This window comes from Gigantopelta aegis, chromosome 11 (assembly GCF_016097555.1).
Source record: "Gigantopelta aegis isolate Gae_Host chromosome 11, Gae_host_genome, whole genome shotgun sequence".
Classification (NCBI taxonomy): domain Eukaryota; kingdom Metazoa; phylum Mollusca; class Gastropoda; order Neomphalida; family Peltospiridae; genus Gigantopelta; species Gigantopelta aegis.
Window position 1 is genome coordinate 30,107,409 of NC_054709.1, and position 26,174 is coordinate 30,133,582.

General features: G+C 36.7%; 1 protein-coding gene across 2 annotated transcripts in view; it reads right to left on the reverse strand.

The window, feature by feature from the left end:
- Positions 1 to 26,174, reverse strand: part of LOC121385201 (3-hydroxyisobutyrate dehydrogenase, mitochondrial-like) — a 34,698-nt gene continuing 8,524 nt past the window's right edge. The window contains exons 1-9 of one of the 2 annotated variants that reach the window (XM_041515772.1): positions 23,654 to 23,687; positions 16,181 to 16,197; positions 15,188 to 15,323; positions 10,641 to 10,758; positions 8,512 to 8,633; positions 7,742 to 7,875; positions 6,605 to 6,681; positions 4,091 to 4,247; positions 1 to 2,723 (exon numbers count right to left, since the gene is read on the reverse strand). In XM_041515772.1, coding sequence (XP_041371706.1) covers positions 2,571 to 2,723; positions 4,091 to 4,247; positions 6,605 to 6,681; positions 7,742 to 7,875; positions 8,512 to 8,633; positions 10,641 to 10,758; positions 15,188 to 15,323; positions 16,181 to 16,197; positions 23,654 to 23,684 — 945 coding nt within the window. In that variant the 5' untranslated portion in view covers positions 23,685 to 23,687 and the 3' untranslated portion in view covers positions 1 to 2,570. Of the gene's footprint in view, positions 2,724 to 4,090; positions 4,248 to 6,604; positions 6,682 to 7,741; positions 7,876 to 8,511; positions 8,634 to 10,640; positions 10,759 to 15,187; positions 15,324 to 16,180; positions 16,198 to 23,653; positions 23,688 to 26,174 lie in introns of those variants that run through there. The other variant, XM_041515771.1, reaches the window with a different exon arrangement.

A 26,174-nucleotide genomic window follows, 5' to 3' on the forward strand; every position in this document is an offset into this window, starting at 1 on the left:
AATGTGACAAGGTATTTATTCACTCAATGTTCCAGACATTAGGTCTAAATCAAACAAAGAACAGCATTTCTTACATAGGTCAACAGGAAACATAACATGAACCAGGTTTGTGCAGTCTGTTTAAATTAAATTATATAACAAAGAGATTATTCAAATTATTGTTTTCTGCTAATAACAACATTGGCCTGCTCCAAGGCACTACCTAAATGGCCACTAGTAGTAACTTCTGCCTTTTACTAACACTGAGGAATATTCACTTTAAGCACGTTTTGAAAACCTCGACTGCTTGCCTGGAACAAATTGGACAAGAGATTTAGTAGTGAATTGGAATTTGAAATAACATAATTAATAATTATTACTGTTCCTTATTATACTGAAAGGAATAAATAATGCAATGTTTTTTTCACTGTTATTTTCTTATAGAAATGTCATATCATATATATTATACATGCGAACAAATGAGATACTGGTAACAACTGTAAGAGAAAGAAGATCTCGTTTGGGAAAACAAACTCAAATAAAATCTGTTTGAAACAAAAAAAAAAATACATCTTGAGGATTTTTTGCAATAAAACCGAATGTTTTCAGCATTACTTACCATGGAATATTGAAAAAGGGCAGGAAATGAATATAATGGTTAATTTCATAGGGAGACCAGTGCAGGCATAAAGCATGTGCATAAAGATTTTCATGTGCAATGCTGTGGTTTTGCAATAAACACCAAGTTATGTTTTTTTGCTTCAAACACATTTTATTCCATTTTTTCCCGGATTTAAACAAAATCTTCCATCACTTATTGTCACCAATATGTCATTTGTCCGCATACATAATATATATGATTTGACATTTCTATAAGAGATTATTCAGTGAAATACCTATTGTGTTATTTATGCCTCTCCGTATATGAACTACTACACACTACTATTTCTTCAGTATGTTTATCCAGTGATGTTTGAGGCACAATCATCAAACTTTATGGGACGAACAAATCTTTAATGACAAGCAAACACTATCAAAATATAGTCCACAGGGAGGGGTGAATTACCAAAAATATGAAAAAGAAAACAAAAGTCGATTAGGACTATTTCCACTAATGCATCCGTTTAAATGGAAAACCTATTTTATAGAGTGTGGGGTTCATAAAATACTGCAATATGACCTGAATATAACTTCCAAATACGCTGTTGATATAATAAAATGATATAAGAAAAACATACATGATGAAGTATAGCAAAAGTGTACAGATGTATATGATACGAAAATCTGCTAACAAATGTTTGCGGGTCAGTTTCAAATTGTCCCAAAAGACAGACAAGCATGAAAACAATTGCAGAGTATTTGTTGTAAAGAGACAATGGGCAGTGGCGTAGCGTGGGCTGGGGCCACCGGGGCGGCTGCCCTGGGTGCAAATTTCTGGACCGGTGGAAGGGACTCGGGGAGTGCTAATGGGCTATTGGTTAGAGGGCGCAATACTTGCCTTGCCCTGGATGCTTGCAACCCACGCTATGCCACTGACAATGGGATAAAAGGTAACAAACAATAATCCCTGAATGCCCATCAACTACCCAGGCACACCAAGTTTTAATATGTACACATTCATATAGGAAAATCTTTCTGCATATCCGTTTATAGCGGCTTCAAATGATGTATTAAAACACACACACACATCAAGTCTGTTACTGGAATATTACGCAACAACCAATGAATACATTATATATAAATAAAAAAATACAATTCTCTGTCTACTAAATAATTAACGAGCTGAGATTCTAAGACTTGCAAAAGATATGTTTACACTGCACCACAATAAAATGTATTCTGACATACTTAACTGTAATACAGGCGATTCTCTAAACCAACTGCTGCAGTAGTATTCTGTATAAACTAACAAAACAAAATAGTTACTATTATGCTGATTGTAAATCAAAGAAATATTAGCAAATATAGTCACTAGGTTGTTATCCTCTTTGAAATTTGTTAAAGACTAAAAGGTTATTAACTTGTTTGAAGTTTAAAAAGGTCAAACAGTTGTCAGCTGGTCTGAGCTTTAAGATGTCAATAGGTCGTCATCTGGTCTGAGCTTTAAGATGTCAATAGGTCGTCAACTGGTCTGAGCTTTAAGATGTCAATAGGTCGTCAACTGGTCTGAGCTTTAAGATGTCAATAGGTCGTTAACTGGTCCGAGCTTTAAGATGTCAATAGGTCGTTAATCTGTCTTGAGTTTGATATGTCTAACAGGTTATTAACCTATCTGAAGTTTGACATGTCTAACAGGTTATTAACCTATCTGAAGTTTGACATGTCTAACAGGTTATTAACCTATCTGAAGTTTGACAAGACTAATAGGCTGCAAACCTACCTGAAATACGACAGCACTAATAGGTTGTTAACCTATGGATCTGAATGTTTGACAAGACAAATATATTATTAATCTATCTGAATGTTTGACAAGACTAATAGATCATTAACCTATCTGAAATGTTTAACAAGAGCAATAGGTTATTAACCTATCTGAAGTTTGACAAGGCTAACAATCTGCGGTGCTGTTTTTTCCTACAGTTAGTAATGTTTTAGAGTTTTGCCTTGATAAACTGGTAAGCACTGGAGAAGTCCTTCTCCCCGAAGCCCTGGTTGGTCATCATCCTGTAGATCTGGTGGGCGAGAGAGCCCATCGGGGTCGACGACTGGGTCGCGATCGCTGCGTTCTGCGCCAACTTCAAGTCCTGAAATCAAAAACAATAACCCAAAACTAACTTCAATTGGAAAACAAAAGATCACAGTAAAATCTTGCTATAATGAAGGAAGGAAATGGTTTATTTAACGACGTACTCAACACATTTTATTTACAGTTATATGGCGTCGGATATATGGTTAAGGACCACACAGGTATTGCGGGAAGAAATCCGCTGTCACCACTTCATGGGCTACTCTTTTTGATTAGCAGCAAGGGATCTTTTATATGCACCATCCCATAGACAGGATAGTACATACCACAGCCTTTGTTACACCAATTGTGGAGCAGTGGCTGGAACGCGGTGACCTAGTTATGGTATGCAGTAATCTAGTTATGGTGCGCGGTGACCTAATTATGGTACACAGTGACCTAGTTATGGTGCGTGGTGACCTAGTTATGGAACGCGGTGACCTAGTTATCCATATTACTGGTTTGAAGTCCAGGTTCAACTATCACACACCATCTAAACCTTCCCATATAAAGCATGGCTTACATCTGACAACAACAAAAACAAGAAGAACAACAACAACGAAAACAACAACGAGAATAACAATGTGTTAAATCCGACAACAATGAAATTAACAACAATTCCTTCGTCATGATCGCAGTTTCAACAACATTACTTTCATCGTGAGTGAAGTAACATAAAGTAACAACAATACCTTCGTCATGAGCGCGGTAACATCAAGTAACAACAATACCTTCGTCGTGAGCGCGGTAACATCAAGTAACAACAATACCTTCGTCATGAGCGCGGTAACATCTAGTAACAACAATACCTTCGTCATGAGCGCGGTAACATCAAGTAACAACAATACCTTCGTCATGAGCGCGGTAACATCAAGTAACAACAATACCTTCGTCATGAGCGCGGTAACATCAAGTAACAACAATACCTTCGTCATGAGCGCGGTAACATAAAGTAACAACAATACCTTCGTCATGAGCGCGGTAACATCAAGTAACAACAATACCTTCGTCATGAGCGCGGTAACATCAAGTAACAACAATACCTTCGTCATGAGCGCGGTAACATCAAGTAACAACAATACCTTCGTCATGAGCGCGGTAACATCAAGTAACAACAATACCTTCGTCATGAGCGCGGTAACATCAAGTAACAACAATACCTTCGTCATGAGCGCGGTAACATCAAGTAACAACAATACCTTCGTCATGAGCGCGGTAACATCAAGTAACAAGCTCGGTAACATCAAGTAACAACAACACCTTCGTCATGAGTGCGGTAACATCAAATAACAATAATAACTTCGTCATGAGCGTAGTTACATCTGACAACAACAACAACAACAATACCTTCATCATGAGCACTGTAACATCAAGTAACAACAATACCTTGGTCATGAGCGCGGTCCCGAAGCCGCCCTTGTAGTCGTTGCTTGACGGTATTCCCTCAATGACGCCGGGCACCGGGTTGTAGACCTCGCTCGACCAGCAGCGGCCGCTCCCCATACTGAAAATCTTCGCCAGCATCTTCGAGTCAAGACCCAGTCTGAAAGAATCATTTAATATCATAGAGAACCCAGTCTGAAACAGTTAACGTCATAGAGAACCCAGTCTGAAACAATTAACATCATAGAGAACCCAGTCTGAAACAGTCAGTTAACATCATAGAGAACTCAATCTGAAAGTTAACATCATAGAGAACCCAATCTGAAACAGTTAACATCATAGAGAACCCAGTCTGAAACAGTCAGTTAACATCATAGAGAACCCAGTCTGAAACAGTTAACATCAGAGAACCCAGTCTGAAACAATCAGTTAACATCATAGAGAACCCAGTCTGAAACAGTCAGTTAACATCATAGAGAACCCAGTTTGAAACAGTCAGTTAACATCATAGAGAACCCAGTCTCAAACAGTTAACATCATAGAGAACCCAGTCTGAAACAGTAACATCACAGAGAACCCAGTCTGAAACAGTTAACATCCTAGAGAACCCAGTCTGAAACAATTAATATCATAGAGAACCCATTCTGAAACAGTCGGTTAACATCATAGAGAACCCAATCTGAAACAGTTAACATCATAGAGAACCCAGTCTGAAACAGTTAACATCATAGAGAACCCAGTCTGAAACAATTAATATCATAGAGAACCCATTCTGAAACAGTCGGTTAACATCATAGAGAACCCAATCTGAAACAGTTAACATCATAGAGAACCCAGTCTGAAACAGTCAGTTAACATCATATAGCACCCAGTCTGAAACAGTTAACATCATAGAGAATCCAGTCTGAAACAGTCAGTTAACATCATAGAGAACCCAGTCTGAAACAGTTAACTTCATAGAGGACCCAGTCTGAAACAGTCAGTTAACTTCATAGAGGACCCAGTCTGAAACAGTTAACATCATATAGAGGACCCAGTCTGAAACAGTTAACATCACAGAGGACCCAGTCTAAAACAGTGAACATCACAGAGAACCCAGTCTGAAACAGTCAGTTAACATCACAGAGAACCCAGTCTGAAACAGTCAGTTAACATCATTGAGAACCCAGTCTCAAACAGTTAACATGATAGAAAAGAAAGATATGTTTTATTTAACGACGCACTCAACACATTTTATTTACGGTTATATGGCATCAGACATATGGTTAAGAACCACACAGATTTTGAGAGGAAACCCGCTGTCGCCATTACATGGGCTACTCTTCCGATTAGCAGCAAGGGATCTTTTATTTGCGCTTCCCACAGGCAGGATAGTTAACATGATAGAGAACCCAGTCTGAAACAGTTAACATGATAGAGAACCCAGTCTGAAACAGTTAACATCATAGAGAACACAGTCTGAAACAGTTAACATCATAGAGGACCCAGTCTGAAACAGTTAACTTCATAGAGGACCCAGTCTGAAACAGTTAACATCATAGAGGACCCAGTCTGAAACAGTGAACATCATAGAGGACCCAGACTGAAACAGTGAACATCATAGAGAACCCAGTCTGAAACAGTCAGTTAACATCACAGAGAACCCAGTCTGAAACAGTCAGTTAACATCATAGAGAACCCAGTCTGAAACGAATGAATGAATGAACAAATGGTTAACGACACCCCAGCACAAAAATACGCATCGGCTATTGGGTGTCATAAAAAGGTAAGTACTGTAGATCTTAAAATTAATGCGATCATAATATTAATGTGAAAAATGCGAGATCGTGTTATTCGCATTAACAATATAACACATTTATTTTCTGTTTTGTCCAGCAATAGACCAGCAATCTATGTGTCACACACTATTAAAACAAACAAAGATTAAAATTCTAACACATCTATAAAACTTCATTCCGAGATCACACATACAAATGCCGTCTCATACTTACTTCATTCCGAGATCACACACACAAACGATGCTGTCTTGTACTTACTTCATTCCGAGATCACACACACAAACGATGCCATCTTATACTTACTTCATTCCGAGATCACACACACAAACGACGCTGTCTCGTACTTACTTCATTCCGAGATCACACACACAAACGATGATGTCTCATACTTACTTCATTCCGAGATCACACACAAACGATGCTGTCTCGTACTTACTTCATTCCGAGATCACACATACTAACGATGCTGTCTCGTACTTACTTCATTCCGAGATCACACATACTAACGATGCTGTCTCGTACTTACTTCATTCCAAGATCACACACAAACGATGCTGTCTCATACTTACTTCATTCCGAAATCACACACACAAACGATGCTGTCTTGTACTTACTTCATTCCGAGATCACACACAAACGATGCTGTCTCATACTTCATTCCCAGATCACACACAAATGATGCTGTCTCGTACTTATTTCATTCCCAGATCACACATAGACGACGGTGTCTTGTACTTACTTTATTCCAAGATTCATTGCCTCGGACGTTCCAATCATAGAAATACCCAACAGCATGTTGTTACAGATCTTCGCAGCCTGTCAAATAGAAATATACCTTTAAATGCATGTAATTTTATCGGGCAGACAAAATTGGCCAATCGCAGCGAAGCTGACATAATCCAGCCAAGGGAATGTACTACGTGCAAATACTACTTGCGATCACGCGATACTACTTTCGTTTTCACATCGTTTTTTAGGGGGTGGGTGGGGGGTGGGGGGTTTTAGACGAAATGGAAAAGTGCATTACCGCGTAACTCTGACATCCCTTCAAGTATTGGTACTCAGTCTTTCTCAGGAGCGGGACGTAGCCCAGTGGTAAAGTGTCAGCCTCATCCGCAGTCAGTCTGGGATTGATCCCCGTCGGTGGGCCCACTGGGCAATTTCTTGTTCCAGCCAGTGCACCACGACTGGTATATCAAAGGCCGGTTTCCTCTCTGAGACTATATGTCAATATTACCAAATGTTTGACATCCAACAACCGATGAATACTAAATCAATGTGCTCTAGTGGTGTTGTTAAGAAAAACAAACTTCAGTCCAAACACCTGGTCTAGTCTCAACGTGGAGCTCATACAATACTGATTACTTGGTACACCATTTACCTGTTAATTACTCACCTATCTATCCCACATTGCACTATGTTCTAGTTTACCTGTTAATTACTCACCTATCTATCCCACAATGCACTATGCTCTAGTTTACCTGTTAATTACTCACCTATCTATCCCACATTGCACTATGTTCTAGTTTACCTGTTAATTCCTCACATATCTATCCCAAAATGCACTATGCTCTAGTTTACCTGTTAATTACTCACCTATCTATCCCACAATGCACCACGTTCTAGTTTACCTGTAAATTACTCACCTATCTATCCCAAAATGCACTATGTTCTTGTTTACCTGTTAATTACTCACCTGTTCTATCCCGACCGGCCCACAATGCACTATGTTCTAGTTTGAGAATAGTCTAGAACTAACTGAGCTACCTTCTATAAATAAAGATTTTATTGTTATTATTATTGTTGTTTACCTGTTAATCACTTACCTATCTATTCCACAATGCACTATGCTCTTGTTTACCTGTTAATTACTCACCTGTCCTGTCCCGACCGGCCCACAATGCACTATGTTTTTGCCCATCCAGTCGAGCAGCAGCTTAGCGTCGGTGAACGCCTTGTCCGTCCCTCCAACCATGAACGTGAGAACTGCGTCACGTGCTGCGTTCACACCTAGTCACAGGAAAGGAAAGAAATGTTGGTTTAACAACACCCCAGCACATTATAAACTACGGCTATTTGGCATCTAACATATGGTTATATTAACACATGGCCTGAGAGAGAGAGAGAGAGAGAGAGGGGGAGGGAGGGAGGGAGGGAGGGAGGGGTTAGAGAGGGGAGAGAGATAAAGAGACAGAAAAAAGAAGAGAGAGAAAGAGAAAAAGGCTGAGAGAAAAAGGGAGGGAGGGAGGGAGGGAGGGGGGGTTAGAGAGGGGAGAGAGATAAAGAGACAGAAAAAAGAAGAGAGAGAAAGAGAAAAAGGCTGAGAGAAAAAGAGAGAGAGAGAGAGAGAGAGAGAGAGAGAGAGAGAGAGAGAGAGAGAGAGAGAGAGAGAGAGAAAAAGAAAACGAAAAAAAGAGAAATGTTTGTTCACCCATTATTTTACCCATGGCCATTAAAAACAAAGTTGCTATGTGTGAGTAATTCTCAAGTTCAAGCAATGTAAATTAGGATCATTTGAAATACACGTAATATACAGGTATTTTCCACCCTAGATTGAGAGGAGCGAAGAGGAAAGGAATGTTTGTTTAACAACGCCTCAGCACATTACAAACAGCAGCTGTTTATTTTTGATACGCCTCAACGTACCTCCTGAAACCGGTGCGTCCACATACATCGCCCCATGCTCAGTGGCCTCTTCCGCCATCGCCTGGGAAACAGCCGGGTCTATTGTACTACTATCTATAAACAAAGTCTGCTTTTTCACCTTGCTACAACAGAAAAGAAAAAAGTTTTAATTTTCATTAGTACTATACAAAAGCAGTCTTCCTTTTTATCTTGCTACAACAATATATATATATATATATACACACACACACACACACACACATATACACATAATTGTATCCTGCAACCACTGCTTGTATTGATCTATTAAAGCAAAGTTATAAACATATACCAGCAGATTATGGCTTTTGATGTTATGCATGTGACGTCACACACACAGCTACATTACAAAATCACTCATTTGACCTCTAGGTCATCGTACAATGTAGCTGAAGTAACAGAAATAATAGCTTTTCCTCTTAATTTTTATGGGCTGCAGGATAAATATAATAACTAGTTAATGACGTAGTATATTGGCTTTATCCTGTTAATTGATGAATGGACAATTGTAAACTTTACAGAATAAAACCGATATCTTACGTCATTAACTAGTGATATATACACGTATGTCACTGTTTAAATAATACAGTTCCATTAGTACTATATACAAACAGTCTTTCTTTTTAGCTTGCTATAATAGAAACAAAAACATTTAAGTAATTAACCGGGGGAGGGGGAAATGACCTGGGGGGAATGACCTAGGAAGGAAATTACCAGAGGAGAAAACACAGGGGGGAAAATGACTGGGGGAGGGGGAAATGTTGTTACCATTTTTATTAGTAATGTCTATAAACAGAGTTTGTTTTTCCCCTTTGCTACAAAGAAAGGTTGGTATTATCAACTGAAAATATAATGGAGCTTAACATTAAGAGTTTGGGAAAAAATGAGTTTTATTTACGTTTATATGGCGTCAGACACATGGTTAAGGACTACACATATATTGATATAGGAAACACGCTTGCCACTTCATGGGCTACTCTTTTCAATTAGCAGCAAGGAATCTTTTATATTCACCATTCCACAGACAGGGCAGTACATACCACAGCCTTTATTATATTTATATATATGGTGTATAATATGTTGCTTGAAATGCTGTGTGAAACAGTTTAAGCCACATAATACAATTGACTTCCATGGGATTTGATTTAATGGTCTACACCCTACAGTATACTATTTAATAAAATTAGTTTGTTTTGTTTAACACCACCACTAGAGCACATTGATTAATTAATCATCGGCTATTGGATGTCAAACATTTGGTAAGTATCACTCTTAATCATCAGAGGAAACCCGCTACATTTTCCCTAATATAGCAAGGGACCTTTTATATCACTTTCCCCACGGTCTTTGACCAGTTGTGGTGCACTGGTTGGAATGAGACCGGCCTCGGTGGCGTCGTGGCATGCCATCGGTCTACAGGCTGGTAGGTGCTGGGTTCGGATCCCAGTCGAGGCATGGGATTTTTAATCGAGATACCGACTCCAAACCCTGAGTGAGTGCTCCGCAAGGCTCAATGGGTAGGTGTAAACCACTTGCACCGACCAGTGATCCATAACTGGTTCAACAAAGGCCATGGTTTGTGCTATCCTGCCTGTGGGAAGCGCAAATAAAAGATCCCTTGTTGCCTGTCGTAAAAAGAGTAGCCTATGTGGCGACAGCGGGTTTCCTCTAAAAACAGTGTCAGAATGACCATATGTTTGATGTCCAATAGCCGATGATAAGATAAAAAAATCAATGTGCTCTAGCGGCGTCGTTAAATAAAACAAACTTTACTCTTTTTTGGGGTTGGAATGAGAAAAAAACCAATCAGTTGAATGGATCAATCGACATGGTCTGATCTTAAGACACAAGCATCTCAAGTGAGCACACAACCGATGGAGCTAAATCCCACCCCTCCCCTCCATTTTCCCCATTAGAAGCAAGGGATCTGTTATATCCCACAGACAGGACAGCACATACGACGGCCTTTGATATACCACTCGTGGTACACTAACTGAAACTAGAAATAGACTATTTTATAATGTATAATGTATACATCTAATGGATTGGATTTGGTGGTCTACAGGCTGCAGTATACTATTATACTGTAAAACCGTCCAATCTTGTGTTACCTGAACAGTCCGTTTTTCCCAGTGTACACTTCCTGTACGTGGGCGCTCTCCGGTAACATCGTCACGATGCGGGTAACATGATCAGCAACCTCGGCGGGACTTGACGCCAGTACAGCTCCTGTAACAAGTTTAAAGTTTGTTGATTTTTGTTTAAAAAATAAATAATTTATTGATCATTGGCTATTGTCAAACACGTACATGTATATGGTACCATCTTTCTTACATAGTTCATAGTGTGTTATAAAACAAATACGATGGCTTTCCGTTACTTATGTTACATAGTTCATAGTGTGTTATAAAACAAATACGATGGCTTTCCGTTACTTATCTAACATAGTTCATAGTGTGTTATAAAACAAATACGATGGCTTTCCGTTACTTATCTAACATAGTTCATAGTGTGTTAATTTTTATGGGGTCACAAAACAAAATGTAATGATGTTACAGGTCTAATGCATTTTAATTTATGTATAACAAGTTATATAATATCTACCTATTTTTTTTCAGCTTTGTAGGAGTGTAACTTTATAAGTTACAGCTACTTGAAAATGACGTAATGTTAAAAATTGGGAGCGGAAAAAAAGGCCCCAAAATGGCGAAAATCTTCAATTTTCATAAATTTATAATTAAAAAAGTATTATAACTATGTACATGAAATTTGGCATGTGGATTGGGTATACACAGGACCAGCATCTGTGTTAAATTCATTGTTCAGATCTGATTATTTGTCATATAACATACCTGGAACTTTTTGTCCATTTTTCGAATTTGTCCATCGGAAAACATGTAGAAAAAATATTAACAACATAAAATAGTCACATTAGTCTTTTGCATTTAAACAGTGAGTTGAAAAGTAGTCTGGTATATACAGAATTAAAAATGTATCAACATATATGCCAATTTTGTTTTTTAACAATACATCTGTTTGTACAACAGATATTTCTTGCACAATTTTGAATATGCTTCCGAACATAGAACAGACCACATTCTACCATTTGATGTTGTCATCTCAATGTCACTGTCAAACACAAACACTGATGAGACAGTTTCAATTTCTTCAAGTCTTGGCCACTTAAACGTGTTTGATTGTATGCCACATTTTTGAAGAAATTTGACCTCTGCTTCTTCACTGTTTTTTACATTAACTACTCGCCCAATGAAATAGTCATTGTCATAGTATACAGCTATATACTGTCCCTGCTTACTGAAAGCAAATGTACCGAAGCAGCACTCATCAATGATGGTTTCATCCAAATCATCATCTTCATTTAACTCGTCATGTTGATCCACAGTGTCTGTAGCTTAACAGCAGGCATTGTTTTTCCTTTGTTTTCTTTTTAAGGTTTTGTCTGCAGTTTGACAGAAGTGTTTGTGTTCTTTTTAGTTGGTTTTTTAATTTAAGGACAGTATCATTGGAATTTGAGTGATTATTATTTAGACTTTTCTCTTTCTTTCTTAATTTGTAGTCCCACCTTTTCAATCTCTTGTAGTATGATGAATGTCTGATTTTTGCCAATTCTTGAGAATTTTTGGCATTCACTGACACACATTGCTCGAGTTCTTTTTTGTAATTTTCAATGGTTAATTGCAGTGCATTTTGGTTTCTTACTTTTTCTTCTGCATCATCATTTTTTTGTTTTATCTCTCTCTCGAATTCATGAATTTTTTTAGAAATTAGCTCTCTGAGTGTTTTTGTTGTTTCTTTTTCTTCATGAAGTTCTTTACATTTAACTTCTACATCACCTTTGAACTTCTTGACTTGAATTGCCTGTGCTGCAATAAAGAGGGGTACATTTTTTCCACTTCTCTCTGACAAATCTGTATCATCCAGCTTAACTCGTTTCCGGGAAGGGGGAAGATCAGAATCAGTATTTTCAGTTGCAGATAAGACCACAGTGTTAGCAGGGGTCTGTGTGTATGTCGCCCTGTAAAAGTTGTTATAGGCTTCTTCATCACGGTATCGGGACCTACTTTTCTTTTTTGCAGTTTCTTGGATTTTCTTTACATCTTTATTAAATAAACTTTGAATTAAATTGGCACCAGACAAGTAAATGGCACTTGTGTAGATCCATGTAGCAGGTAAACATTCTTTTTTTTGAAAAGTGATCAAGTCCAAAATAATTCCATTTGTAAGGGGTATGACATTTGATCTACATGTACTTGTTTGGAAAATTATTTTAATCAGCTCAGTTTTTGTAATGCTATGTTCATTTAAATAAGTGCCTACAAATGTTATTTCTTTCTCAAGAAAGTGATCAAAGTCCTCAGTTGCCGGGTTTAGCTGTAGAGCAGTATTTAATGTTTTTTCAATTAATGCACGTATCCTGTTTTTTTCGGTATTTAAGAACTGCACTGCAAACTCAGAAAGTTCATCCCATGTTTTATTTTCCTTCAAATGATAGAGTTGAAGAAGAAGTCTGTTGGTACAGGAAACCTTTGGCAAGGATGGCCTACGCCCTCTTCCGATGAAATTAAATAATCCTTTCAACTTTGTAAAGTTTTCATCATCTAAAAGTAAAAAAAATAAAAAAAATTGTTCAAATAGTTTAAGGCATAGTTTAACTTTAAAGCTTAAGAAAGTAATGAAACAGTATAATAGTGTGTAACTACTGAATTGTCAGGCACATGTGCAGGGGTCTATACTGTGTTGAGTGAAGTTTAAGGCAGGGGTGGGGGTGATGATTATACTCCCTGAAATACACTGAACAATAATGGGGGGATATTGTTAACACGGGAAGAAGGGGTAGATCCACAAAACCCTCCCCTACATGTGTGCCTGATCGAAATCAAATAAATAAATAAAATTTACATGTACTTTAGGAAGACTATTCAGTAAATATTACAGCAAAATAACTGTTTCTGTGATTGTGAACAACAATTCTTTAATGGATAATAAATATAAGATTTAATTTTAAAATTTGTATTCTATTTTATTTAATCATATTTGGAAACTTCATTGTTAAATGACATGGATGACAAAGGCATCATGTAACATAATGAACATATTTGAAGAATCATAAATTGATAAGCAATTTAATTTTTTTGTTTTTGTTTAAATATTAAATTTTAAATGAGTACCGTACATGTTGATGATGCTATAGTTTAATGAAATTATTATACCAGCTATGGAAGTTCAACATAAATACTAGGCAATCTATTGGAATGTAACTGATAAAAATAAACGAAACCATCATCGATGTCCGCCATTTTGGAATTGTTCGATTTTATTTTATTCTTAAAAATTGTGAAAATACAGTCATAAAAATAATAACTGGTGTCGATAAAAAAAATGAAATGGTGCATTAACATCTTATTGTTTTGCATCTTAAGTTATTTCTGTTATTAAATGCGATAAAAGTTTACAATTATAAAAGACAAACGACCGTTAACGATTTGTTTACATTTTACAACAAGCTAAAAAAATCGAAACTACTTTTGGTCAAATTATTAAACTAAAAGTATGCATCGGTGATTAAAACTTATAAAAATATGGTCCTAAATAATAAATAAAACAAATGCAAACAATTAAATATAAGATAATTACCTAGTTTGTTGTATATCGTTGACGGTTTCAAATTTTCTTGCTCACATTTTTCAGCCATTCCTCGTGGTCGCGCACATGGTTATTTTCCAAGAAAGCTAGGAATAGACCTTTTTATTTCAGTCTGCGCATGCGCGCCGCTTGACCTAGCCACTGCATGCAAAGCTTTTTTTAAAGGCAATTGAATGACGATTCGTTTGATATAACATTTCGTCAGTCTTTTTCAAAAAATAAAGCCGTAGTAGTCATTTAAAAAAATAAAAAATAAATAAACTTGAATTAAAGTTACTATACTATTTTTTTGTACTACATATTTGGTATCAAATTAAAGAAGAGTTTGTGCTGAATATCGTGCTATTTTTAGATTATTTGTACGAGTTACGGCGTTTTTGAGCAAAGCGAAAGAAAGTCGGTATGCATTTTGTGTCTGCACAGATTGCTGCTGGAGGCGTGTTCCACAGCGTTAATTAGTCTTGAAATTAGTATTTTGTCATAAAAAGTAATATACTTAAAACATGAACAATAAACACACAACAAACATCATATTGCAGAAAAAGATTTGATCTTTAATCCAGTATATTTTTTTAAAGGATAAATACTAGAAAATATAGAGATAAACGCAGGGGAAAATTGCCAGATTTGGACAAATTTACCAATTCCACTCAGCCTTCCAGGCTTCTGCTGGTACCTAGTGTTATAAAACAAATACGATGACTTTCCATGCCATTTTAAAGCCATCTTCCGGTATTATTATTTTTAAAAGTAATTTTCACGTATGTTCATCAACATAATCTTAATAAATATTCAATGTTCTGACATGAATTTCCTTCCTTTTCTTTAATTGGATATATTTATTAAGCAAGAACATGAAATTAATACTAAGTCTATTTGTGCCTATTTTGTTAGGAGATACATCAGGACACCCCAACCGTGACAAAGTCACAATGGTGTGTGGCAATTTAAAAAACAAAGAGAGAGAGAGAAAAAAAGAAAAAAAGAATTGTACCATCTTTCTTGAGCGTGTCCATGTGTTGTTGTGAGACATCGTACACCATCAGAGGGTAGCCCTTCTTGAGCAGATTGCGAGCCATGTGACCGCCCATGTTCCCCACACCAATAAAACCTACCATCGGCTGGTCGGCCTGTAACAATAAACAGAAACAGTGTCTGGAGTTTATAAAACCTACCATCGGCTGGCCGGCCTGTAACAATAACCAGAAACAACGTGTGGAGTTTGAGAAAATGTGTTACAACACAACATATGGAATAGGAGAGTGTATGACAAACTTTATGTAACTGTAAACTTATCAATCTATAATTTGTATTCATAAATGAAATACAGGCAGCATCAGCTGTTTGTTTGGGGGGGGGGGGGGGGGGGGGTGGGGGGTTTTTTTTTTTTTTTAAAGTACCGGTACATATTAATACCAAAATAACAAATGAGAAATACAAACAAAACCCATGAATATTGGTTGAAATATGCAATTGTCAGTGAAAGGAGGGAAACCGTTAAAAAAGCCAACCCCTGCAATTAAGAAAATGTCCACGGGGAAAAAAACATGCCATTGAATATAGTGCAAGGCTAAAAGGTGCCATGGGCAATTGCAGGGATTGAAAGCATTATATAATCTTAGAAGGCTTTAGAAAATGTCATGACCGCTTACACAAATTTACATATTGTTTTATGGCTATCAAACGGAACTCGCTGCAAGTGTATTTGTCAATTCCTAGCTCTTGTAAGTTTCATTACATTAATACATGTACAAAATCAGGGCAAGCTCTGGCACTTGCCACATTCGCCAATTGTGAATTTTCAAAGTAGTTGACAAATTTTATTTTAATTAGGCAAAATAATTTCATGTAATAATTGAATTTTTTTGGAAAATAACTGTCGATTTCTGCAATTTTTAAAGTTTAATGGACAATTTGGCGAACTGTTTTGCTCACCCAGAGCTAGCTCTGACATGTATTTTAGTCCGATATACTAGAAAATACTTACCCATCGACTAGCCGTACCTGTGAAGAAAAGAGAAAAATAAATTTAAAAAACCTGTTTTATAAGAAGGGATGAAAAAAAAACCCAAAATATATAAAGCCAAAACTGGCCTAGTATTAAATGGCCACCAGCCTCGGTGGTGTCGTGGTTTAGCCATCGGACACAAGGCTGGTAGGTACAGGGTTCGCAGCCCGGTACCGGCTCCTACCCAGTGCAAGTTTTAACCCTCTTCTCTCTCACTAACCAACTAACAACTAACCCACTGTCCTGGATAGACAGCCCAGATAGCTGAGGTGTGCGCGCCCAGGACAGCGTGCTTGAACCTTAACTGAACCTAAGCACGAAAATAAGTTGAAATGAATTAATAAAATTAAATAACCCTGAAAATACATGTATATATGTCAAAAATGACCACATTCCTGGCATCAAAATAAATGTTTGTACTTTTTGGTAACTTCTACATAGGTTATCAGACACTATGCTTATTTCAATGCCTGCATTCGACCTACTTTCCGTAGACCATTTTACTGTTATTTTAGGGCCAGTTTGATTGGAGAAAGGGGCAGGATATAGTTCAGCGGTCGAGTGTTTGCCGAGTCCAGGGATCAATCAACCTTGAAGGAATTTGAAATAATTTACATTTTATATCCAAGACAGTGAAATATTTTACATCAGAGACAGTGAAATAATTTACATCACAGACAGTGAAGTAATTTACATCTGAGAGTGAAATAATTTACATATTTATATCCGAGACAGTAAAATAATTTACATATTTATATCCGAGACTGTGAAATAATTTACATATTTATATCTGAGACAGTGAAATAATTTACATATTTATATCTGAGACAGTAAAATAATTTACATATTTATATCAGAGATGGCAATGTAATTTACATATTTATATTCGAGAGTGAAATAATTAACATATTTACATATGAGACAGTAAAATAATTTACATATTTATATCAGAGATGGCGATGTAATTTACATATTTATATTCGAGAGTGAAATAATTAACATATTTACATCTGAGACAGTGAAATAATTAACATATTTACATCCAAGACAGTGAAATAATTTACATGTTTATATCCAAGACAGTGAAATTACTTACATTCAAGACTGAAATAATTTACATCTGTAACAGTGAAATAATTGACATATTTATATCCAAGACAGTGAAATAATTTTAAAATATAACTTTAATATACAGGTGTAACTCCTGCTGTATTGCCCCCCCCCCCATTTCTTTTAATATAACTCCTGCTGTACACCCCCCTCCATTTTAAATTTTAAAATTGATTCAGTGTGCTTTATTTTGTAATACTGGTACATTTTGGCAAGTGTGTGTACTCTGCAATGCAAGCCTTCCTCAACCTAATCTAGTCAGCCCCATCCTCTTAACGACTTTTTGGGTTTTTTTGTTTAAATAACTTCAGTTTGGTTTGATGTAACAAAAACAGTAAAAAGTGTTTTGGAAATAACATTAACCCGTTTCCTGCCGTTGACGTGTATACATGCAGGGGCGGGCGCAGGGAATTTTGCAGAGGGGTGGGGGTCGAGGTGTCTGGCAAAGCCCGTGGCGGGAGGGGTCTGGGGGGATATGAAATTAGTTTTCGCCTTGAGCAGGGGGGTTTCAACCCCCCCCTGCCACATCTGGCGTCATCATAATGACGTCACTTTGCATTGTTTTCATTTAAAAATCGTTTTCTAAATTAATTGTTGACATTTTTGTCAAAACAAAGTAAGAAAATGTCAATAAATAGTCTTAGAATGACATATCCAAATATTTGCTAAATTGTTGTTGTACATCTTATGGGGTTTTTTTAAAACAAAAAATACCCGTGCTATTGTTTGTTATGGTTTCTTGTTTTTTGGTAGCGGTTTCTTTTACCTCTACAAAATTGTCATAATATACTATTATATATGAACTACATTATGACAGTTGCATTAAAATAGAACAAGTATCACTTTTAATGCCTAAAAAAAGGTACAAACTCAATCAAATAGTTCTAATCCGACGGCATAAACAGTCATCGAAAAGCACCATTTCCCTATTTCTATTTATAAACAACAGGTCATGTGACAGCACATTTCCCGCCACGGGGGGAGGCGCCGTACATGGCTTTTTATGAATAAGTTAGCGTATATAAGCAGTGAATGTTTTGTAATTATGTTTGTATGGTGGATGACAATTTTTAAAAAATCAGGCATGTGTGCTGGGATTTTAGGTAGGGGCGTCTGGAGAGCGAAGTTTATAGCGGATATGTATTGAATTTGGTTTTGGTTTTTTAATCTGCTCGAGCAGGCGACCCATTCCCTGCACACACATCTGCAAATGTTATAAAGATAAATTAATCATCATGAGGTAAACTGTAGTGTTGGATCTATTGTATTTTGATAAATTTATTAGTATCAAAATCTAAATTTCGGGCGAATACGACAGAGACATTCGGGCAAATTGAGCTGGCCTGAAACCCTTTCATCATGTACTAGTAGTTCCAACATTTCTCTCACAATACTAGTGTGCAGTGCTTTGTTTGAAACCCTATATTATATATAGCTGGTTGGCAGTAACGCTAAAACTAATAAATGTTGTTTTTTAGTTGGTGGTATTTTCGTTTAATTCGGGCACAAATTAGCCTGCCCTTCTCGCTCTCCCACCCCTACAAAACAAAACGGGATCTCGTGCGCTTATGATTAGTACATCAGGCCTGTACGGTACCAATTGGCGTGGATGCGTCGGGGGTATACACACCCTCACCGCGAGGTCCAATTTTTTTTCCATGCAACAGTTATCGACCGTTTTTTAGAACATCGACACGGTCCTTTTTTCGTGTTACGCAACACCCCCCAAAAATCGTGCGGTAACTATATGGACCTATATAAAATGTGAAAATTACAATAGGATAATGGTTTGCAATAGATTCAGAGTAAGTAATCACGTTTTTTATTTTAAAAATATGGTGATAATTTTGTTTTGTTTTTAAATAACAATTAAAAAGAAAAAAATTCCACGTAGGCCTACTTAGCAGGTCGGACAATGTTGTGTAGGCAACGACTCGAAACATTGTTTTTGTCTCAAAAATCGTTAAACAAATTATTTAATGCAAATAAAATGTTGTATTCAGGATGTAATAATCACAAATCATAAAACGATCCTAAATGTATATTGTTGATAAAAATATCACAGTTTAGTTGACCTATATTATCGATGCTTGACCCAGATACAATACTTCGCGGGACCAACTGCCAGTGATTTCTTCTTCTTCTTTCACTCCCTCAATAAACATGTCAGAAGAAGTTGCACAAATATAAATTCATGATTCCGATAATAATGTTTTCAAGATTTACTTGTGTGACATCTCAAGTGACAAAAAAATCCGGAAAGCATAATAGAAACTTCAAGAAAATTCTCTTCTTAACCGTTTAAGGAGTTTTAGACTATTAACTACTCAGTTGCCCCCCCCCCCCCCCCAAACAAAAAATCCTAGCTACGGCCCTGGGCACAGGCCTAAGTGTATGGGCTCTCATTTTTGTTGGGGTTGCAGGCAGATTTCTGCCAGAGTTGAATGAAAATCCCTGAATCTGGATAACAACAATTATACATATTAGCTTTAATACTGCCAAACAGCAGGGCCTCAGCTAACGGGTAGAGGAAATGGTGTATGTGTTTTATTTTTTATTTAACGACACCACTAAAGCACACTGATTTATTAATCATCGGCTATTGGATGTCAAACATTTGGTAATTTTGACATACTAGTAGTCTTAGAGAGAAAACCCCCTACACTTTTCCATTAGTAGCAAGGCATCTTTTATATACACCATCCCAAAGATAGGATAGTACATACCACGGCCTTTGATATACCAGTCATGGAGCACTGGCTGGAACGAGAAATAGCCCAGTGAGCCCGCCAACTGCGTTTTACCACTGGGCTGCGTCCCACCCCTGGTGTGGGAGGAATGCATTGGGGGGGGGGGGGAGGGGGGTTTGTTAAAAGAATAGAAAAATAGTTTATTGATACTGATGTTTTAAGTATGTAACCTCCCAGAAATGACCGCAAAATGGTGTCTTGCACCTTCCATGCTCATTGAAAAGGTTTTAGGCCAGCTCATTTGCCCGAAATGCTATACCTGGATAGTATTCAAATAATATATAAAGGCAAATAGATGACCAGTGTATATAACTTGTGAAATGTCCCCTAGGTGGAGATGGAGTTCACAATAGTTATATAGAAATTGCATATCCGTGACCCATTTCCTTGTGAATTTGGTCATTCTACCCCTCTCCTAAGGGTGGGGCACAGATAGGGGAAAATTAAGCCAATTGTCGTGTCCAGGAATACCATAAAAATATAAATTTTGCAAATTTCGTTAATGTTGTGTCCCCTGTCCCCCCTCCCCTCAGGTAGGAGACAAATTCATTAAACCATCTATCATATAGACAAATGCATTTAAACTACCAGTATTATGTCTTCAGAAATACTAGACCATTTCCAACCAAATTTATTTGGAAAACCCAAAACCATAAATTTGATCATTTTAATCCCACAAGGAAAATGGGTGCCCCACACTCCATATGTTTGGTAGTTGTGGTCAGCAATTTACTCAGGTGACCATTTAGATCTATTTTGTATCATGCATAAGTGTTCAACAATTGATACACATTATGTATACGGTACATATTTAATTAGGGCTCACATGTTGATGTTTGTTTCTTTGGGTTTAAAACATTTTTTAGGTGAATGGACATTTTACTTCTTTTTTTTTACAATTGTGACCGTGTGAAGCACTATTGCAAAAGTATCTTGTGTCACAATAAATTATTGAAATGCATAAAATACTTTTTACTATTTCTATTATTCTAATATCAGTGTTCAGGGTTTCTGCCAGAGGGTATGAAGGGTAAAATTATGTACCCTAAAATCTTGGGAATGAATGGATATGTTTTAATAATTTTTAGAATGATTATAGTAAGATAGCTCCTGCTTAAAGTTTGTACATGAAATGCAGTGTCCAATTTCAAAAGATTCCAAACCCCATAGCCTCCTAGTAGCGGCAGTTATGATCTGAAGTACCCTCAAATTATTGATTACTGGTGTCCTTTACTTTTGACCGTATGACCCAAAAGTTGTATGCACACAGCAAATAGTTTCCAGTTTTACATACTTTACCATAGTAACAATAGTTTGCATTGGTTACCATGGTAACAGTTTCGATCTGGGTACCATGGTAACATATAGTTTTGAACTGGTTACCATGGTAACAGAATTAATAAGCTTCATATATCTTTTCTACAGGCATAGTACAATTATGTCACTATACATTGTTGTTTTTTCTGTCCTTGAAAATAATATTTTTTTAGAAATTTGTTTTCTGTTATGCATTGGTTACCTTGGTAACATAATTCACAATTTTCACACTTCTCTTGTAAACAGCTGGGAGCTTATTATTACATCATTATACAATGATTTGTATTCAAATAAATTCATTTAAAACATTTCATATGGGAAATGGTTCCTCTTTTTGCATTGGTTACCATGGTAACAGAATTAATGTTCATTTGAAAATGACAGGAAGTGAAAGGGCATATACCTTCTTTTTTTTTTAATTGTGTCATTTGACAAAGCTATATAAAGTAATAGAGATAGTATACACATTTTTAGTGTCTATGTAATGTTGGACACAATGTCCACAAGTTACAAAGATGTGTTGATGGTAGTACATGTATGTGCATTTGACCCCATTATTCAAAAACAAAATTGGCTGTCTACTTAATTCTTTTTCTAAATCAAGTAGTATGGTTAATAGATCACACCATAGACTTAAATTAAAAGCAAAATATTAATTTTAAATTAAAGTTTTCATAATTATTAATAAAAAATGGTATATTGAAAGTTGCAGCTGTTGCCATGGTAACATAAATAATATAACTGACTATAAAATGTTAGCGTTATGTAGGTGGATATTCTTAGTATATATGTGTATAATTTCATGCTTAAATGTCAACTGATTTTAATATTACCAGAAATGTATAATAGTTAATGTTGGAAATTATGTTCATAATTTACAAAAAATGCGTTGACAGCCGAATGTGCATCTGAGCCTATTTTTCAGAAAAAACGTGGTTGTCGACTTAATTTTTTCTTCACATCAAGCAGTATGGTTAATAAATCACAGCATAGACTTGAATTAAAAGAAAAATATTAGTTTTTAATTAAAGTTTTCATAATTATTAATGAAAATATGGTATATTGAAATTTTCAGCTGTTGCCATGGTAACATAAATAATATAACTGACTATAAAATGTTAGTGTTATGTAGATGGATATTCTTAGTATATATGTGTGTAACTTCATGCTGAAATGTCAACTGATTTTAATATTATTAAAAATGTATAATAGTTAATGTTGGACATTATCTTCATAATTTACAAAAAAGCGTTGATGACAGTATGTGCATTGCACCCTATTATTCTGAAAAAAATGGGAGTCTGCTTAATTTTTTTTTTAAATCAATCACTATGCTTAATAAATCACAGCATACACTTAAATTAAAAGAAAAATAGTAGTGTTTTATTCATGTTTTCTTAATTATTAATGAAAAAATGGTATATTGAAATTTGCAGCTGTTACCATGGTAAAAATTAAATAACCATCAACAAAATGCTATCATTAAGTAGGTGGATCATTATGGTATATATGGGTGTAATTTCATTTTAAAATGCCCATGGATTTTAATAAAATTACTAGAAATGTAGAACAGGTGAAAATTCTTTAAATTTAGCAAAAAGAATGCGGCAGGATAAGGGTTAATATACTATTTATGTGTGTAATTTACAAATCAATCAGCTCAGACATAAATAACTTATAGTAAATTCCTTAGTATGAAGAAAGCCGTTCCCTGTAAGTTGTGATTCCCGCATCCCTGAGCACCTGTTACATAACAATACCAGGAAAGATAACTCGTACAGACGTTATGTAATCGTTATTTACTTCCCTTTGTTCTCCGTAATGTTTACACCCCCTAACGCTGTCCGACAAAAGTAAACACCAAATGCCCAAACTCATAACGCATCTTGACTACAAAAATCGGTTTTAATTTGGTTGTGTGTGGACTGTTAAAAGCAATATTTAAACGTTTGTGTTTTATGCATCATTGAGACATTTTAATCGCGTTAACAACTGAATGTCAAGAATCGACGAAAGGGTAGGGGCCTACTGGTCACAGTGGGTGTACCCGGATGTTATGGAAAGTCAGTGTTTTGACCTCTTTCAAGTCTTTGCGTAGCTAGGTCAACTTCTACCCGTTCCGACTCGCCGAGTCCTCAACAATATACATGTGCCCTTTTTAATCTGTGCAACCCTCTAGTTAGCAATTAATTGTTAGTAGCATCCCTTTCAAATACCAGTCAACATTATGACCAAATGTATATTTATTTAATATCTAAATCTCCGAAATACATACTAAAACGTCCTCTTTCGCCAGAAGAAGCCATTTTGTTTTCGTCTTTTCGTAATTTCCTACAAAATAGGTCACCGAAGACGACAAACGTTTCATTCTGTCAACAAATTGCTTTCGATTACTTCTTTGTTGTTGTTTGTTTATACAATGTACTTATTTTCGTGCTGGTATCCAATTAATGTAGGCCCGTAGAAACAACATCTGGAGGGGTGGGGGGTGGGAGTACAATATCTAATGAAGGGGGCACAGTCTCTAGTGGGCGGGGATGGGTTGGTGTGGGTACAAGCCATTATTTTATTTTTTTTATCATTATGTATATATATATACAGAGTATGACAAATATTTTGAAAAGTCACTAGCCACAGGGCTAGTGGGTTTGTGAAAACCACTAGCCCACCAAGATAAAGCACTAGCCCAAATTCCTGATCAATTATAACTTGATTTTTATATAATTTTTGTAACATTACACATTTACGAGTATAACAGTAAAATAAAACAAACACTTAAATCATGTTGTAACTTTCAGTTTTTTGTCGTGTCGTACGTTTTGTCTTTTGTCAAGTGTGATCCATCGTCATTGTCCCGTTTTTGTCCCCCCCCCCCCCCCCCCCGGGGAAAATTAATTGAGCAAACTCTTGGTTGGTATCTAAAAACACTATCAAAATAATTAAATTTAAATGAGGGTACGACAGTGTCGCCAGGAACGGTGATGCCAAATACAGGGCATTATCCCGTGTCAGACCGATATCAAAAGAATATAACGGCGACATCTAATCCGTTGTTAAAGGAAACATGACACGAGACCATATTATAGCTCATTTTAAAAGAAAAATGATATAAAAATAATATACAAATAACTTTATAACAATAAAATACGTGTAGTCAACTTAAAATGAAGAAATTACGCTAATCAGTATCAAAGTACGATTTATGCATATTTCTTCGTGAGCGTTCGGGAAAAAATGGGAAGTGACGTCAGAGCCGCTGTACTCTTCCATTGTTGTTAACTGTTTATATATGGAGTAAGGGGCTTACGATCTTTTCAGTTCAACAGTGCCGTACTGCGCGGCCTTTGGGTGTAAAAATAAACAGTTTAAACGATCGGGATTGTCTTTTTATGGTTTTCACAAGGATGGTATCCGAAGAAAGACGCGTGTATTTTATCGCAAAAGAAAACGGTATTAATTTGATCGGTCAATTGTATATATACAAATAAAAAAAACCTGACCGGTACTCGGAGCCACCCACTTAACGAATAAGTGGTTACTTGGGTGACACCGAGGATTATATAGCAATGACATTTGTCATCCGTTTAGGTGGCGCACCCCTTGGGGTGTAGAGCTCACGAATGCTTGAGGAGAACGGTTTCACAACCACACCAGACGGCGGCTCGCGGGTTATTTTTATATATCATTATATCATACCACTCATCTCATTTAAATACGGCCCATCTGTGTTATATGGATAACCTGGGATGGGGGGGGGGGGGGGACGCCGTGGTAGGGTGCATATTTGGGTGCGATAGGGCGTTGGCGGTTTGGGCCGGTAGGGATGCCTGTTAGGAGGCCTCCCCCCCCCCCGCATCCCCCCCCCCCATGGAAATCCGGATCTACCTTATTGGGCCCCGCCTGTTGGAACGCCGGACTGCTCGGTGGCGCTGGGTTCCCCCCTTTGCGAATCCTTTTACCTCTAGGGCTAAAGTTAAATAATAAAATTAAGAAATAAAAAATATATATATATAATATATATATATGTATAGATATTATTATTAAATGTATAAGTATAGTATATATTATTTTTGAAATGCCCGATTGAAAATTTAATTATAACTATGCACCTACTAATTATATTATAAAACAATAGAATGTTATAGGTTTAATTATAATTATGGTGCTTTTATATTAATATAAATATAAACATATGTAATCATAGACCCCAAATTATTTTTAACTTTGGCTCTGTTTTTAAGTGGTCTTACCACACTATTAAAAATTGTCACCTTCATCTCTTTCACACACTTCCCCCCCCCCCCCCCTCTCCCGCCCCGTAGTCGGTCACTGGCGCAGTCAGACGCTGAATCCGGGGTGGGCGTGCCTGAACCCTTGTGGATAGGGGCACGTAAAAAGAGTTTCCCAGTCCCAGTTCAACAGTGCCGTACTGCGCGGCCTTTGGGTGTAAAAATAAACAGTTTAAACGATCGGGATTGTCTTTTTATGGTTTTCACAAGGATGGTATCCGAAGAAAGACGCGTGTATTTTATCGCAAAAGAAAAGATTGGACACCAACACCGCATAGTACTTTGGTGTCGGCCCATTTACAGCCCGGAGCCCGAACGTTACCCGGAGACAAAAACAGTACTCGGTTGCGAATGCCGAGGTGTACATTGTACATATTTGGCACAAAGATACACCTCAGCATGATGTATTTATATATGTTAAAACAAAAATGTAGAATTTTTGAAAAAAATAAGATTTTTCATGTTAGGGCTGTAGGCCTACATAACAAAATCTGTATTCACCGTCCG